The 17,514-nt window shown below is 50.6% G+C and overlaps 1 protein-coding gene across 2 annotated transcripts in view; it reads left to right on the forward strand.

The window, feature by feature from the left end:
• The window catches only part of cd82b (CD82 molecule b), a 102,994-nt gene extending 86,497 nt beyond the window's left edge, over nucleotides 1-16,497 (forward strand). For both annotated transcript variants that reach the window (XM_060838388.1, XM_060838389.1), the window contains exons 6-9: nucleotides 139-252; nucleotides 654-806; nucleotides 2,272-2,355; nucleotides 15,857-16,497. In XM_060838388.1, the coding sequence (XP_060694371.1) occupies nucleotides 139-252; nucleotides 654-806; nucleotides 2,272-2,355; nucleotides 15,857-15,931 (426 nt within the window). In that variant the 3' untranslated portion in view covers nucleotides 15,932-16,497. The remainder of the gene's footprint in view (nucleotides 1-138; nucleotides 253-653; nucleotides 807-2,271; nucleotides 2,356-15,856) is intronic.
• The last annotated feature ends 1,017 nt before the right edge of the window (nucleotides 16,498-17,514 follow it).

Below are 17,514 nucleotides of genomic sequence, written 5' to 3' on the forward strand. Positions count from 1 at the left end.
GGGGTCTGTGTGTACAGTGTTGGTGCTGTATGGGATGTGGGGTGTGTGCAGGGAGTGAGCGATGACAAATGCCCAATTTTCGGTGTTGTCCCTCCAAGTTGATTGAGTTTTCAACGATACGCTGGATGTGTTTTACAGCTCCGATCGGAAATATCTGACATTATCCATAATGTGATCGTTAGCTACAACCCAAACACCGAGGAACAGACAGAGGAGAGTTTCGGGAAAACGTGGGAATACATCCAAGACACAGTGAGTGGGCTGCGGGAAAGCAGTGGGTGGGTGGGTGAGACGGAGAGCGTATCCTTGGGGGATACGTGAGCTCGGGCCGTGGAATTCCTCTCTTCCCCCTCCGTGTTGTTACTCTGACTGGTCACTTGTTACTTTGACCGTACTAATGATAATCCGGAGTTTGCGTCTGTGACGATGTGTGTGTCTGCGGCGGTGTGTGTCTGTGGCGGTGTGTGTCGGTGGCGGTGTGTGTCTGTGGCGGTGTGTGTCGGTGGCGGTGTGTGTCGGTGGCGGTGTGTGTCGGTGGCGGTGTGTGTCTGTGGCGGTGTGTGACGGTGACAGTGTGTGACGGTGACGGTGTGTGTCGGTGACGGTGTGTGTCGGTGACGGTTTGTATCTGACGATGATTCTCTCTGTTGCAGCTGAGGTGTTGTGGTTGGGTGAGTCCCTCAAACTGGACGGAGAATAGAATCATCCGGAACATCTCCGAGACCGTCTTCCCGTGTTCTTGTTATCAAAACAAAACAAGGCATGAGTCTGGATTCTGTCAGGGAGAACAGTCCCTGACCCGAGCGGTGAGTCTGCCGAAGCTAACGCTGCTCTTTCCCCTGTAGCCAGGTCCCCCTGACAAACCCCTCTCCGCCAACCTTCCTGCCCCACCCCAACAGATACACGCAGGCCTGTCCTGACAAAACTCAAGGGCCTCCCCAAAACATCGCCCTTCTCCAGCTCACCCAACAACACGCCTCTCCCCATCCCCCAGCACAAACACAGGCCTCTCCCCATCCCCCAGCACAAACACAGGCCTCTCCCCATTCCCCGGCACAAACACAGGCCTCTCCCCATCCCCCGGCACAAACTCAGGCCTCTCTCCATCCCCCGGCACAAACACAGGCCTCTCCCCATCCCCCGGCACAAACACAGGTCTCTCCCCATCCCCCGGCACAAACACAGGCCTCTCCCCATCCCCCGGCACAAACACAGGCCTCTTCCCATCCCCCGGCACAAATACAGGCCTCTCCCCATCCCCCAGCACAAACACAGGCCTCTCCCCATCTCCCAGCACAAACACAGGCCTCTCCCCATCCCCCAGCACAAACACAGGCCTCTCCCCATCCCCCAGCACAAACACAGGCCTCCCCTCCTCCCAAACACCAGTCTCTTTCTGCACCTTGCCCTAAATACTGACCTGCACACCCCCCAACCCAAACACAGGCCTCTTCCTCCCCACCCCTCCCTATGTCCAAGCCCAGTGCAGGCCTCACCCTGCATAAATACAGGCATCCTGTGATGGAGGTGCGTGTTTGGGGGGTAATTGCGGGGACGGGGGTGATTTTTCAGTCCGTGTGTGTTTGGGGCAGTAGGACGGTGGATCTACCGGGGAGCAGTGTGTTTGTTAATTGCAAGATATACTTTATTCATAAAAGAATCTTCATTTACACATCCAGTTACTAAAGCAGGTCTATACAGTGTTTGCACACGAAGGACAATCCAACTTTGGAAATGTGGTTCTCTCGGCAGTTCGGAGAAACAACCAAGGCATGTCTTTGTTATAAAGGACCGTGTTTCCATATCTGAGCCTCTGGGAATATCCGATAACTGAAAGGCCCACTGTTTCACTTCAGCACGAAGGCCTCAGATGGTGGGAGCTGCCCCAAGGTTTAGTCCTGGATTCAGGAATATGCCCATCTGTAACACTCAGTTGGGATCAACACTTTGTTCTGGAAGACCAACGGGTTTTGGGTAGAGCTGAACAACAGAGGGGGCCCTGCACTGACGGCCGAGAGTGGGGAGGGCGCAGTGGTCCCAAAAGACTCCCAGTTTCTCCCTCACTGTGGGTGATGTGTCCAGGTCTCTCCAGGCAGCATTCCAGCTCCCCCAGGTCATCCTTCCTGCAGGGGAAGGGGATGTTCCTGCTCGAATTGGGTTGGACATTGTAGATGTCACTGTGACAGGGTCCTCACACCAGCGAGGTTTATGTGGGGGGCAGTGCTCGGGTTTTGGTAATGAGGGACTATTTCTGGTTTGTGTTTAATGAAGGGCTGCATGTCCAACGTTGAGGAATGGCTCTATCAGAACATCGGCATTATCCTGGGGGTGTGCGTTGGAGTTGCTGTCACAGAGGTAGGTCACACAGTCAGCACTGCTGCTGCTTTTAACGCTCTCCCAGCCCCTCCCCACACCCTCCACCCATCACCCTCCACCCTACCCCCCCCACACCCTCCCCCCCCACACCCTTCCCCCTCACACCCCACACCCCACACCCTTCACCCCACACCCTTCACCCCACACCCCTCACCCCACACCCTCCCCCCCCACATCCCAAACCCTCCCCCCACACCCTCACTCTCCCCCTCACCCCACACCCTCCCCCTCACACCCCACACCCTCACCCCACACCCCACACCCTCCCCCCCACACCCTCCCCCTCACACCCCACACCCTCCCCCCACACCCTTCACCCCACACCCTTCACCCCACACCCTTCACCCCACACCCTCCCCCCACACCCTTCACCCCACACCCTCACCCCACACCCTCACCCCCACACCCTCACCCCACACCCCACACCCTCCCCCCCACACCCTCCCCCCCACACCCTCCCCTTCACACCCCACACCCCACACCCTCCCCCCACACCCTCACCCCACACCCTCCCCCGCCACACCCCAAACCCTCCCCCCACACCCTCACTCCCCCCTCACCCCACACCCTCACCCCACACCCCAAACCCTCCCCCCACACCCTCACTCTCCCCCTCACCCCACACCCTCACCCCACACCCCAAACCCTCCCCCCACACCCTCACTCTCCCCCTCACCCCACACCCCTCACCCTCCACCCTCCTCCCACACCCCCCACACTCTCCAACCAGCTCTCCCTCCCTTCCTCCCCTCTCCCTCATCCCACATTCTCCTTTCCCCCAATCCCCTGCCCCTCTCTCCCATTCCTCTGCCTCCCTTCCATTCCACCTCCCTCCCCCTCACCCCCTTCCATCCACGCCCCCCCATTCCCTCCCCCCCCGTGTCCCTGCCCGGTTCTGTGGAAGTTGAGGTTAATATTCCCTGTTCCCTGTGATTGTCGTCAGCTCCTTTGGTTGGGATTGAGTTCCTGACGGTTCCCTGGCCCCTCCCTGTCCTGGTCTGTAGCTGTCTGTCTGTATCACTCTGAACCACTGCCAACCGCTCAGCTCCCAGCCTGCGGGCCGCTCCCTCGGTTTGGTATTACACAGCGGGGGGTGTGGGTATCTATGGCTGGGGGCCAGGCCCTGTCACGCCCCCTCTCCCTGAGCCCCCCTCTCTCTCTCTGTGAATCCCACACTCCCCCCACCAGAAGGGGGTGGTGAGCTGCCCTGCTGAACTGCTGCTGTCCCTGTCAGTGTCGGTAATCCCAGAATGTCACTGGGGGAGGGAATTCCAGGGTTTTGGTGATGAATGAAGTGCGGGGACTATCTGAACCCCTCCCCCCACATCCCACACCCTCCACCCTCCCCCCACATCCCACACCCCTCCCCCAGGGCTCTGCTGGCTCGGTGGGTGGTGAGGAGTGCCTGTCTGGGAGAGTACTGCAGTGAGTAAGCCGCCTTACTGTGAGAACCGGCCTCAGCTCCCTGCCTCAGGGTAGGTTTCCTTTGCTGTTTGAGGGTGGGTGGCTGATCCGACAGCAATTCCTGGCAGTGTTTCCAGCTGGGATGGTGGAGGAACCCCTCCCTCCCTCCCTCAGTATTGCTGACAGGACAGTCACTGTCCCGAGCCCTGGTTTAGGCTCCAACTCTCAACGTTGCTCACCTTCAACCCTGTCCCTTTACTCTTTCCCTTCCTACGAGTTGTTGGTGTGTGAATGTATTTACAACAGGCGGCTGAGACTGCCCCAGATGAGCGCGTTTGGCAGGATCCGAGCTCTGGCTCTCTGAGCTATTCCCATCGCTCCGTGCCCCCGGAGCAGCCCGCTGGCAGTTTTCCCTCCAGCTCCCGACCGGATTCTGTCCCAGAAGCCGGCGTTCACGCTGCCCCTGCCCCACTCAAACAGGCAGCAGTTTCAAACTAACCCACAAAAACAGAGAGCTGGTTACAAGGGGCTGGGTCATACACGCTCCAGGAAGCCCAACAAAAATTCCAGAGAGAATAGGAGACAAGAGGTGGCCCTAGGATTCACGGAAAACGTAAGACTATGGAGGCTGTGTAGGAGTTTGGGATCAGCGATTGTCCGAAAACATGGGAGGTGTTTCTCGCCTGACCTTTGTAAAGGACAGAGCGTTAGACTGGAGTTTATTGGAGTCTGTAACAATCTGAATGGAGAATGTGTGGGATTTTAAGCTTCATGTTGGCTGAACCTATCGACAGTGACCTGGAAGAGAAAGCTCTGGGGAGGGATATACTCTGGAACCCACCAGGGACACAGGTAAGTTTGATCTTGTAATGAGGCAGGGTTAACAAGCAGACTCAGCGTCAAAGGGACAGACTTCACCCAGAGCTGAAAATCTTAAACCAAGCCAATAGGACAGAACGGGGGAAGAATTGGCTCACATTGATGAATCTTGTACACTTGAAGGTATAGTCACTCCAGAGAGTCTGGATATCTTTCACTGGTCTCATTTAATCACGGTTATACAAGGAGTTGAAAGGCAGAGTACCGTCTCTTCACGTGATCCTTCAGTTCGGTGACAGATGCAGTTCCAGGTTCACCCACTCGCCCTTCTAGCTCAGCCACGTTTCTGTTATATTCACCCTTTTCCAAACTCCGATAGACGGTGGCAAACACTTAAAGCAAACGGAATTCAAAATGGTTTTCATTAAAACCAGAAATACCCAACAAACAGGGTCCTTGTGTGGTTCGTTTTGGAATTAAAAGCAAAATTGGAAAGACAGGGTATTTGGGGACAAACTGCCCGCAGGTTAGAGTCCTGGCTGACACAGAGGAAGGTGGTTGTGGTTGTTCGAGGGTCAGTCATCTCAGCTCCAGGAAATCTCTGCAGGAGTTCCTCAGGGAAGTGTCCTAGGCCCCACCATCTGCAGCTGCTTCATCAATGTCTGTCCCTCTACCATAAGGTGGGAAATGGGGATATTTGACGATGATTGCACAATGTTCAGCACCATTCGCAACTCCTCCGATCCTGAAGTAGTCAGTGTCCAAATGCAACAAGATCTGGACAGTATTCAGGCTTGGGCCAACAAGTGGCAAGTAACATTCACGCCACACAAACGCCAGGCTGACCATCCCCAACAAGAGACAACCTAATCACCACCCTTTGACATTCAGAGGTATTCCTGTCACTGAATCCCCCACTGTCAACATCCTGGGGAGGTACAACTGCCCAGAAACTCACATAAACACCGTGGCTACAAGAGCAAGTCAGAGGCTAGGGATACCACAGCGAGTAACTCACCTCCTGAATCCCCGAAGCCTACCCACAATCTACAATGGCACAAGTCAGGAGGGTGATGGAGTACTCCCCACTTCCCTGGAGGGGGGCAGCTCCAACACTCCAGAAATATGACACCATCCAGGGGCAGAGCAGCCCCACTTGATGGGCACCACATCCTCTCCCTCCACCCCTGAGACTCAGTAGCTGCAGTGTGTATAATCTACAAGATACACTGCAGACATTCGCCCTCAGGCAGCACCTTCCAAATACCTGCCATCATTTCCATCTGGAAGGACAGGGACAGCACATATATGGGACCACCGTCCCCTGTAAGTTCCCCTCCCAATCACTCACCATCCTACCTTGGAAATATATCACCATTCCTTTCCTGTTGCTGGGTCAGGATCCTGGCATTCCCTCCCTAAGGGCATTCTGGGTGAGCGTATGCTCCCAAGAACTTCAATGGTTCAAGGCAGCAGCTGGGCGCCCCCTTTTCTCGGGCAATGAATACAGTGACACCCCCTCCCCATAAAATAATTTAAAACCAAAGAGACATAATAATGTTGTGAAGAACTGTAGCAAGTCTGGGGACTGGGGGTTTGATTTTAGAAACCAGCAACGGGTCTTCATAATGTTGATGCAAAGAAAGAACTGAGAATAAATTAGCCAAGACAACCGAGCAGGCAGTGAGATCTTCAACCAATACCTTACAGCCAGGAGAATAACTGAAGGAAATGTGGGTTCCTTGGAGTCAGCAACAGGAGTTACTGTTTGGGGGAATGAGGGAATAACATTGTGTGTTCATCTTCACAATTAAAGGCACAAGTTTCAGACTGGGCTAAACAGGCCGGGCTAAACAGGCCGGGCTAAACAGGACAGGATAACGGACCGGGCTAAACAGGCCGGGACAGACAGGCCGGGGTAAACAGGCCGGGGTAAACAGGCCAGGCTAAACAGACCAGGCTAAACAGACCAGGCTAAACAGACCAGGCTAAACAGGCCGGGCTAAACAGGCCGGGCTAAACAGGACAGGATAACGGACCAGGCTAAACAGGCCGGGCTAAACAGGTGAGGCTAAACAGGCCGGGCTAAACAGGCCGGGACAGACAGGCCGGGGTAAACAGGCCGGGGTAAACAGGCCAGGCTAACGGACCAGGCTAAACAGACCAGGCTAATGGACCAGGCTAAACAGACCAGGCTAAACAGGCCAGGCTAAACAGGCAGGGCTAAACAGGCCAGGCTAACGGACCAGGCTAAACAGGCCGGGCTAAACAGGCCGGGCTAACGGACCGGGCTAAACAGGCCAGGCTAACGGACCAGGCTAAACAGGCCGGACTAAACAGGCCGGGCTAAACAGGCCGGGCTAAACAGGCCGGGCTAAACAGGCCGGGCTAACGGACCAGGCTAAACAGGCCGGGCTAAACAGGCCGGGCTAAACAGGTGAGGCTAAACAGGCCGGGCTAAACAGGCCGGGACAGACAGGCCGGGGTAAACAGGCCGGGGTAAACGGGCCAGGCTAACGGACCAGGCTAAACAGACCAGGCTAATGGACCAGGCTAAACAGACCAGGCTAAACAGGCCAGGCTAAACAGGCCGGGCTAAACAGGCCAGGCTAACGGACCAGGCTAAACAGGCCGGGCTAAACAGGCCGGGCTAACGGACCGGGCTAAACAGGCCAGGCTAACGGACCAGGCTAAACAGGCCGGACTAAACAGGCCAGGCTAAACAGGCCGGGCTAAACAGACCATGTTAAACAGGCCGGGCTAATGGACCAGGCTAAACAGGCCGGGCCAAACAGACCAGGCTAACGGACCAGGCTAAACAGGCTGGGCTAAACAGGCCAGGCTAACGGACCGGGCTAAACAGGACAGGATAACAGGCCAGGCTAAACAGGCCGGGCTAAACAGGCCAGGCTAAACAGGCCGGGCTAAACAGGCCGGGCGAAAAGGGCAGGCTAAACAGACCAGACTAATGGACCAGGCTAATGGACCAAGCTAAACAGGCCGGGGTAAACAGGCCAGGGTAAACAGGACAGGATAACGGACCAGGCTAAACAGGCCGGGCTAAACAGGCCAGGGTAAACAGGCCAGGGTAAACAGGCCGGGCTAAACAGGCCGGGCTAAACAGGCCAGAGTAAACAGGCCGGGCTAAACAAGCCAGGGTAAACAGGCCGGGCTAAACAGACCAGACTAACGGACCAGGCTAATGGACCAAGCTAAACAGGCCAGCCAAAGTGATCATACGGCTGTACAGGACATTGGTTAGGCCACTGTTGGAATATTGCGTGTTGTTCTGATCTCCTTCCTATCGGAAAGATGTTGTGAAACTTGAAAGGGTTCAGAAAAGATTTACAAGGATGTTGCCAGGGTTGGAGGATTTGAGCTACAGGGAGAGGCTGAACAGGCTGGGGCTGTTTTCCCTGGAGCATCAGAGGCTGAGGGGTGACCTTATAGAGGTTTATAAAATCATGAGGGGCATGGATAGGGTAAACAGAAAAGGCCTTTTCCCTGGGGTTGGGGGAGTCCAGAACTAGAGGGCATAGGTTTAGGGTGAGAGGGGAAAGATATAAAAGAGACCTAAGGGGCAGCTTTTTCACACAGAGGGTGGTACGTGTATGGAATGAGCTGCCAGAGGAAGTGGTGGAGGCTGGTACAAGTGCAACATCTAAGAGGCATCTGGGTGGGGATATGAGTAGGAAGGGTTTGGAGGGATATGGGCCAAATGATGGGAAATGGGACTGGATGAGGTTAGGATATTTGGTCAGCATGGACAAGTTGGACCGAAGGGTCTGTTTCCGTGCTGTACATCTCTATGACTCTGAGTGTGACACACTGCCCCTTCACAGAGCATCCCACCCAGACCCATCTCTCTACACTTACCCCTGACTAATGCAGCTAACCTATAAGTCCCTGAACACTACGGGTAATTTAGCATGGCCAATTCACCTGGCCTGCGCATCTTTGGACTGTGGGAGGAAACCGGAGCACCCGGAGGAAACCCACACAGACACGGGGAGAATGTGCAAACTCCACACAGACAGTCACCCAAGGCTGGGATCGAACCTGGGACCCTGGTGCTATGAGGCAGCAGTGCTAACTGTTAAGCCACTGTGCCACCCTGAAATTTTATCAGTTCACCGTGGATTCCATGTGACTTTATCGTTTGTATCAGCCTGCCATGTCAAAGGCCTTCCTAAAGTCCATTTCAACAACATCTACTGCCCTGCCCTCTTTGTCACTTCCTCAAAAAACTCCAACACGTTTGTGACACATGACCTTCCCTGTACATGACCCTGCAGCCTATCACCAATAAATCCATATTTTGCCAAGTGTGAGTAAATCCTATCCCTTAGAAACTTGTCCAATAATTTCCCGACCATTGACATACGGTTCACTAGTCTTTCCCAGATTATCCCTGTTGCCCTTCTTATAACAATGTTGGCAATTCTTCAATCCTCTGAATCCTCTCCTATGAGTAGAGAAGGATAGAAGTATTTCATACAAGGCCCTAGCAATTTCCTCACTTGCCTCCCTTAGCATTCTTGGATAGATCCCATCAGGTCCTGAGAACCAGTCTAAATGATTTTTAAAACACCTAACACCTCCTCGTTTTTTATATTGGCATGCCCTGGATATTAACATACCCCTCTTGAGACGCATCACTAAGGTCCTTCACTTCTGTGACAATCAATACAAAGTGACCATCAGCCCCATTCATAAATTCCCTCCTTTGTCCTTGAGTGGACCTAGCCCTTCCCTAGCTACCCTCTTGCCCATGTATATGCGTAAAATGCCTTGGGATTTCCCATAATCCTATCTGCCTGTATGGCCCCTCTTTAGCCTCCTAACCCCTTGTTGAGTCCTTTCCTCCTACATTCGTATTAGTTGAGGGCTCTGTCTACAGTTTGTTAAATCGATTATGTTTCCTTTTCCTTTTTGACGAAGTTCTCAATTTCTTTTGTCATCCAAGGTTCCGGAATCTTGCCATCCTTATCCTTCATTTTCAGCCGGTCCTGAACTCTCATAAACTGGCCTGGAGAAAGTTCCCACATGTCAGACTTGGATTTATCCTCCAACTGCTGCCCCAATCTATATTCTCTTACCCTTGTCTCTCAGTCAGTTCAAACGCTGCTCCCGAAGTGCTCCCTCACTGAAGCTTCAGTCATCTGGTCAGGCTTCGTCCCCAATACCAGGCCGAGTACGGTGCCTTCCCTACCGGAGTATCTACATATTGTTTCAAAAAACCCATCATGGATGCTCCAAAGAAACTCCCCCCTCCACCCAAACCCCTGGCACTAAGGGAGCTCCGGTCAATGTAGGGGAAGTTAAAATCTTCCATCACAACAACCCTGGTGCTTTCAATTTTTTTCCATAATCTGTCCACATTTCCTCCATCTTCCACTGGCTGGTGGGAGGCCTGTAGTACAATCCCTGCAATTCCTGCTCGTGAGCTCTATCCATATGGCCTCAATGGATGGGCCCTCCAGTGTCCTCCCTCAGTATAGTTGGCGGGAATTTTTCTCTCATCAGTAGTGAAACTCCCCAACTTCCTTTACATCCCTCTCCATCTCACCTGAAACATCTAAATCCTGGAATAAGGTTGGAAGATTACAGTGATTAAACTCAGCAGAGAAAGACCTGGAGAAGGCAGGAAAAGCCAAGTAACTCTCAGGAGCTCCGACCTCTGGCCTCAGGGTTATCCACCCTCCGTGCAGATACAGCTTTTAACATTCTGCACAAGCCGGAGCTGTTCCATCAGGTCACAAATGGACACAAGTGACAGCACTATCCCTGAGCAGAGGCCAGAGAATCTGACACCAGTCAGCGCTTGCAATCTGTTACTAAGTGCAGAATACATATTTCCAGCCTGTGGGAGCCCTGAGGGAGGCTATCACCAAAGGTTTACGTTGATAGAATTTATAGGTTGCCTACATGTGTGGAAACAGGCCCTTCCGGGTAAAAACAAGGACTGCAGATGCTGGAAACCAGAGTCTAGATTAGAGTGTGGTGCTGGAAAAGCACAGCAGGTCCGGCAGCAGCTGAGAAGCAGGACAACGCCAATTTTCCTGCTCCTTGGATGCTGTCTGACCTGCTGTGCTTTTCCAGCACCACTCTAATCTAAACAGGCCCTTCAGCCCAACAAGTCCACACCGACCCTCCAAAGAGTAACCCACCCAGACCCATTCCCCTACCCAATTACTCTACATTTCCCCCTGACTAATGCACCCAACCTACACATCCCTGAACAGTCTGGGGCAATTTAGCATGGCCAATTCACCCTGACCTGTACATCTTCGGACAGTGAGAGGAAACCGGAGCACCCAGAGGAAACCCACGCAGACACAGGGAGAATGTGCAAACTCCACACAGACAGTTACCGAAGGCTGGAATCGAACCTGGGTTCCTGGTGCTGTGGGGCACATTCTCTTCATCACATTGTGTGTTCACAGAAAACTGTCTCAACTTGAATTGCCCTTGACTCATTTTCATTGCACATTAAGGAGTCAATCACCAAGATTTCCTTGGTTTTAATAAAGCAGGTTGTTAGCAGTTAGCGCTGAGATAAATTCCCTAAGTGTTGGTGTCCAGTGGTAACCTTTAGGTAGCCTCATGTCTCAGTGAGGATTGACCCTCACTATTCCCAGAGTCAACACTGAAGTTACAATTTAATAAATCATCTGAAAATCCCAGTTTTTCTCCTGACTGAGAAACACAAATTATACAAAAACCCCTCTGCTGATTCCAACCCCGCTCAACTTTACCAAGAGTGGGATTCCTGTTCAGTTTCTGAGTGAGGTAAAGGGCTGGCCCTGCCTGAAGGTAACCAAAGTGCAGACTGCCTTGGGCTGTGCCTGGGAAATACTCGGTGTGCTGGCTGTCACTCTGAGCCCAGCACCTCCCTCTGTCGTTTACAATCCTCCCCTCACCAACCTGCCCTTCCATCAGCAAGTGGGTCACTCCAACACTGCTGCCTGCTGGATACCATCAGCGTTCTGTGTTCAGTCTCAAACCCAGCCCAGCAGACTCTGTACGCCTGTCCCTCACGACCACCCTTGCCATGAAACAGCCCCTCTTCTTCCCAGTGACAAGTCCACATTGCAGCTGCAGACCGGGCTCAGTAAGGTGTCACCTTGACTTATCGCCATCCTCCCTTACCAACAGGGAGCTGTGCTGATAGACATCCTGCCTGGATGAGCTGGCAGATTCAACCCACTCCATCAAATGTCACCTCATCTCTCTAACAATCCTGTCCACTGTAAACCTGGATCTTTGGTTTCAGCCTCGAAGCCTGGAGCTGACTGTCCCAGCTCATAAGCAACTACTCGGAGAGATTTCCAAATCTCTCCAAGGTCAGGGCACTTTTCTGAGAGGGAGATCCTGCTGAGAGCACATCTCCCCTGCAGGGGCCCACTTCTGCTTTCCTGTAACATTGTACATCTGCCCGTTGTGAGTCAGTCTGAATGTTGGTGTATCCATTTGGGACACTGTTGTTCCTGGCAGACTTTGATTAGTCTTACCTGATCCCTATTTCACTCCGATAACAACAGGACTGTAAATAGTACAGAGACGGCCTATAGTTCGCTGGGAATAGTGTGAGCAGCATTTTGAGGTTGACTCCACATTAACTGTCCAGATCATTGAGTTAAAAATCACACAATGCTTTCCTTTATTGGTCAGAGTGTTGAGTACAGGAGGTGGGAGGTCGTGTTGCGGCTGTACGGGACATTGGTTAGGCCACTGTTGGAATATTACGTGCAATTCTGGTCTCCTTCCTATCGGAAAGATGTTGTGAAACTTGAAAGGGTTCAGAAAAGATTTACAAGGATGTTGCCAGGGTTGGAGGATTTGAGCGACAGGGAGAGGCTGAACAGGCTGGGGCTGTTTTCCCTGGAGCGTCAGAGGTTGAGGGGTGACCTTATAGAGGTTTACAAAATTATGAGGGGCACGGATTGGATAAATATATAAAGTTCATTGATGTGTGGATGGAGGGGGATGAAGGTGAGGCCTTTGCTGAGGACTGGTCATTCATCCTCAGTGAGGGGGGAGGTCTGGGGGTGATGGTGAAAACTCGGCAGGGCTGGGAGCTAGGATCTGTGGGTGTGGAGCTGGGGGGTAGGGGCAGAGCCTGTAACTGGAGTGGGTGGGGGGAATGGGGGTAGAGTCATGAGCAGGGGTGGTGTTCCCCTCAAGGTTCTGGGGGCGCGGGGATGGTGACAGTGGGATCTGTGGGGGGCATGTCAGCAGAATGCAGGTGAGTGGTGTTGGTGGGGGAGGACGTAGTGGTGAACATGGCGGGGGAGGGGGGTGGAAGTCCTGTTCCTGATGCAGGGTTTTTGCCCAAAACATTGATATTCCTGCTCCTCGGATGCTGCCTGACCTGCTGTGCTTTTCCAGCACCACGCTAATCTAAACGCTGGTTTCCAGCATTTGCAGCCCACACTTTTGCCTAAATATATAAAGTTTTTTCCCTGGGATGGGGAAGTGCAGAACTAGAGGGCATAGGTTAAGGGTGACAGGGGAAAGATATAAAAGAGACCTACAGAGAAATGTTTTCACACAGAGGGTGGTGTGTGTATGGAATGAGCTGCCAGAGGAAGTGGTGGAGGCTGGTACAGTTGCAACATTTAAGAGGCATTTGGATGGGTATATGAATAGGAAGGGTTTGGAGGGATATGGGTGCTGGCAGGTGGGACTAGATTGGGTTGGGATATCTGGTCGGCATGGACGGGTTGGACCGAAGGGTCTGTTTCCATGCTGTACATCTCTATGACTATCTAAATCTCAGAACTTCTTTTAAGTCACATTCTCGAGATAACTTAAGATTTTATCAAACAAAAGGTGACCTCTCCACTCAGACAATGCATTAAAGGTGTGAGGTCAGAGACTGTCTGTATCCTAATCTTGAGTCAGACTGGTTTTATTTCTGAAGTAAGGATTTATAAAATGTCACATGGATTTGTGTGCTTTTTGAGCAAAAACAGAATGTACCTGGAAGTACAATCCTGCAAATACAAATTCACCCCAACTTATATGTGTCTGTGTGTGTGTGCAGGAGAGAGAGAGAGAGGATGTGTGAGTGCATGTGAGTGTGTGTGTTTGTGTATGTGTAAGCTTGGTAAAGTATGTGTGAGAGTGATGTGGGGGTATAAGCCTGTGAGAGGGTGTGTGTGTGGTGTGAGTGTGGGGAGTGCATGTGTGTATGAGAGAGAGGGTCTGTGTGAGGGTGATTGTGTGTAAGGGAGTGTGTGTGCGTGTGCGCACTAATGTATGAGTGTGTGTGTGTGTGTGTGTGTGTGTATACTAATGTATGAGTGTGTGTGTGTGAAGTATGAAGTGTGTGTATAGTGTAGTGGGGTCACCTGTAGTGTGCCATGAACCCAAGACCCCCAGCTGAGGCCGTCCTCATGGCTTTCAGCCTCTGCTCAGCGACTCTGCATTGTTGCAGATCCTGAACTCTGCCTTGGAGGATGGTCAGCTGAAGATCCAAGGCTGAATGTCCTTGACTGCTGAGGTGTTCCCCGACTGGAAGGGAACATCACTGTCTGGCGATTGTTGCACAGTATCCATTCATTTGTTGTTGTAGTATCTGCTTGATCTCGCCAACGTACCATGCATCGGGGCATCTTTGCCTGCAGCGTATGAGATAGACAATGTTGGCCGAGTCGCATGTATACCTACCGCACACATGGTGGGTGGGGTCCCCCTGTGTAATGGTAATATCCATGCCGACACTCTGACACATCTCGCAGTGGTTGCCAGGACAGGATTGTATGGTGTTGGGTTTGATGTTGTCCTATGGCTGGGCAGTTTGCTGCAAACAATGGCAATTGTTTAAAGGTGAGAAGTGGAGGTATAGGGAAGAGCTTGGAGAGGTGCATGTCCTCATCGATAATGTCTTGCAGGCTGTGAAGAACATGGCGAAGAGTAGTTTCTCTGCTCCCAGGAAATAGTGGGCAACAAAGGGTGCCCTATCGGTCATATCCCATGTCTATCTCCTGAGGAGGTCATTACAGTTCCTTGCTGTGGCATGTTGGAACTGGCAATCTATGAGTTGAGCATTGTCTCCTGTTCTTCTAAGGGCGTCCTTCAGCACATTCAGGTGTCCATTCCATTCCTCCTTATCTGAGCAGATCCTGTGTATGCGTAGAGCTTGTCTGTAGGGGATGGCTGTTTTAATATGTTTAGGGTGGAAGTTAGAGAAGTGCAGCAATGTGAGGTTATCTGTGGGCTTGCAGTAGAGTGAGGTACAGAGATTGGGACACAGACAGACTCTAACCTCACACCTTTAATGCATTGTCTAAGCTGAGATGTCACTCTAGGTTTGTTCAATATATCATTTCACTTGCATGACACAGAGATCTTTTACTATAAATTCTGTGTCTTATATTCCTGCTCCACAGCTCCCTGATGAAGGAGCAGCGCTCCGAAAACTAGGGCTTCCAAATAAACCTGTTTCACTCTAACTGGTGTTGTGTGGTTTTTAACTCTGTACACCCCAGTCCAACAGACTCCTCCACATCATTGAGAACAGGCGGTGTTGTCACCAGTGCTGTCCCCTGAAAGCACCATGTTAATTTTCACGTGGACCCTGGCAACACCCACTCATGTCCACCACTCTCCTGTTCCCCACGGTTACTGAATTATCAGATTGCTTATCCCACATCAGACACTGCTGGGGCTGAGATTGCCTCTGCTTCAACAATGGGCAGACTGAAATCACCGGGCAGGTCCAGCTCACAACTGTACCAACTGCTCTGCCTGATGTGAAACCAGTCTGTGACCTGGACAGGAGCTCCTGATGTTACATAATCTGTACAGCCACGAAATTCCTACTCCCCAATACCCCATCACTTTGCCCCATCTCTCTCTGCTCAACTCTTACTAAAGGCTCACCCATTTTTTTTGTTTCAAGACTGGGTGATTCCAGAGTACTCCTCATTGATCATCCACACGACAAACAGTGCTGCCTAGCTTAGCAAGATTTTGCCTCCTGAACATCCTGTTTATGGGGTGAGTCTAGTTGAGTTTCTGGTTATTGGTAACCCCTGGGATGTTAATAGGGGAGCATTCAGTGATGGTAACACCATTGTATTTGAAAATGAGATGTTTACACTCTCTCTAGTTGGAGATGGTTGTTGCATGGTATTTGTGTGGCGTGAATGTTGCTGGTCACTAATCAAGCCTGACTGTTGACCAGGTCTTGCTGCAAATGGAAGGGGAGTGTTTCAATATCTGAAGAATTTATTTTCTGTATTTACAGTTGCTTGGATTGATCCTGTCAATGTATCTGTGCAAGAATGTGGAAGAAGACTATCTCAAAGTCCCTAAGTACTGACGTACCTGAGCTGCTCTCTGTCCTCCCGCCAATGGCACATCCAGATGTGTTTGGGATACATCAGCATCCAATCATAATCCAATGAATTTGCTGAATTTATGTATTTGCTTCACTGCTTGCCAACTTTGCCTTATAAATCTAAGCACTTTAGGTCTAAACTGTTGATCAGTATACATTTTGTAAAGATAACGTTTTCTACTTTACAGAACTTTTAGCATGGTATCTTCTTAAGGAGCTGTTGTCATCATGATATGAGCATTAAAATGATGATTACCCCAAGGTTTTGTTAAGAGTCTGTATGAGAAAGCTGGGGCTAGAGTGATGGGACGTGCCTTTGGCATGTGTGCGGTACGATGTAAAACTGATTCCTTCTCCAGTCAGAGAGAAAGTTTGTTGAGCTGATGGCTCTGTTCCTCCCAGTTGGCCCAATGAATCACTCTTTTGTACAACACCAAGTTTCTCTTGAAGTTTTTAAAGTATGTTGAATCATTACATTGAAAATGTAACACAAACTGTAGGTCTGTTCAGATCTTCCAAACTCAATAAATATGTTTCAAAAAACCAAAGTGCTATGCTTTTATTATTTTCCATGAATAGTGGATAAAATAGAATTTAATTCTGGTGCTTTATTTTCTAGGAAACTACTTGTATATTTATAAAGATTTATTTATAACATGGTTGTGAACAGCATGTTCAAAGGCAATAATGAAAGGCAGGCTGCATGGAGCATCAGTAAGTCTGCAGGTCCGGGTGGGATGATCCAAGGATACTGAGAGAAGGAAAGTTAGACTTTGTGGCTGCACTGAACCATGATCTTAGAACAGACAGGAGCAATACTACACTATTGTTCAAAAAGATGATCAAAGATAAACTCAGGCCAGTCAGATTAATCTAGGTGACAAGAAACCTCTTAGAGGCATTAATTCAGGACAAAACTGACAGTTATTTAGAAAAATGCAAATTAGTTAAGAGGAAACAACACCATTGTGTTAAGAACACTTGTTAACTAATTTGCTTGAGTTTTTAATGAGGTAACAGGATTATATAATTGATGCAGTGTATGCAGACTTCCGAAAGACATTTAATTAGATATCAGTTACTGGTTAAAGCTGTTGTCCAAGGAATAAGGACGAAATTGTTATGAAGTTGAAGGCATGTACTGTACCTTTGAGAGAGTGAAACCTACTATATGACTGACTAGCAGTCCCAGAGTGTACTGAAAAATTGAAAATATGTAAATTTGGGCTGTGAAATAGCTGAGTTGGTTGCTGCTTTGACAACCAATCAATTTAAATTATGTCCTACGATATTAAAACCCAATCAAGTTTGAATTTGTTGTTTTGCCAACATCAAACCAATGAGATGATCTGATGTTGGGCGTATAAAAAAGGCAGGCACTTTGAAAGTCAGACAGTGTAACTGCCATTTGAAACACTCTCTATCAAAGGTAATGAAACATCTTCACAGTAAAAAGAAAGACTACCCAGGGAACTCTGAAGCTGCAAGATGAAAGACACCGAAGATGACAGTTGTCATATGGTTTTGAAATTAAGTTGATGAATTTTAATGTGTTCTATTGGGAC

Source organism: Hemiscyllium ocellatum, chromosome 18, assembly GCF_020745735.1.
Source record: "Hemiscyllium ocellatum isolate sHemOce1 chromosome 18, sHemOce1.pat.X.cur, whole genome shotgun sequence".
In the NCBI taxonomy this organism is placed as follows: Eukaryota; Metazoa; Chordata; class Chondrichthyes; order Orectolobiformes; family Hemiscylliidae; genus Hemiscyllium; species Hemiscyllium ocellatum.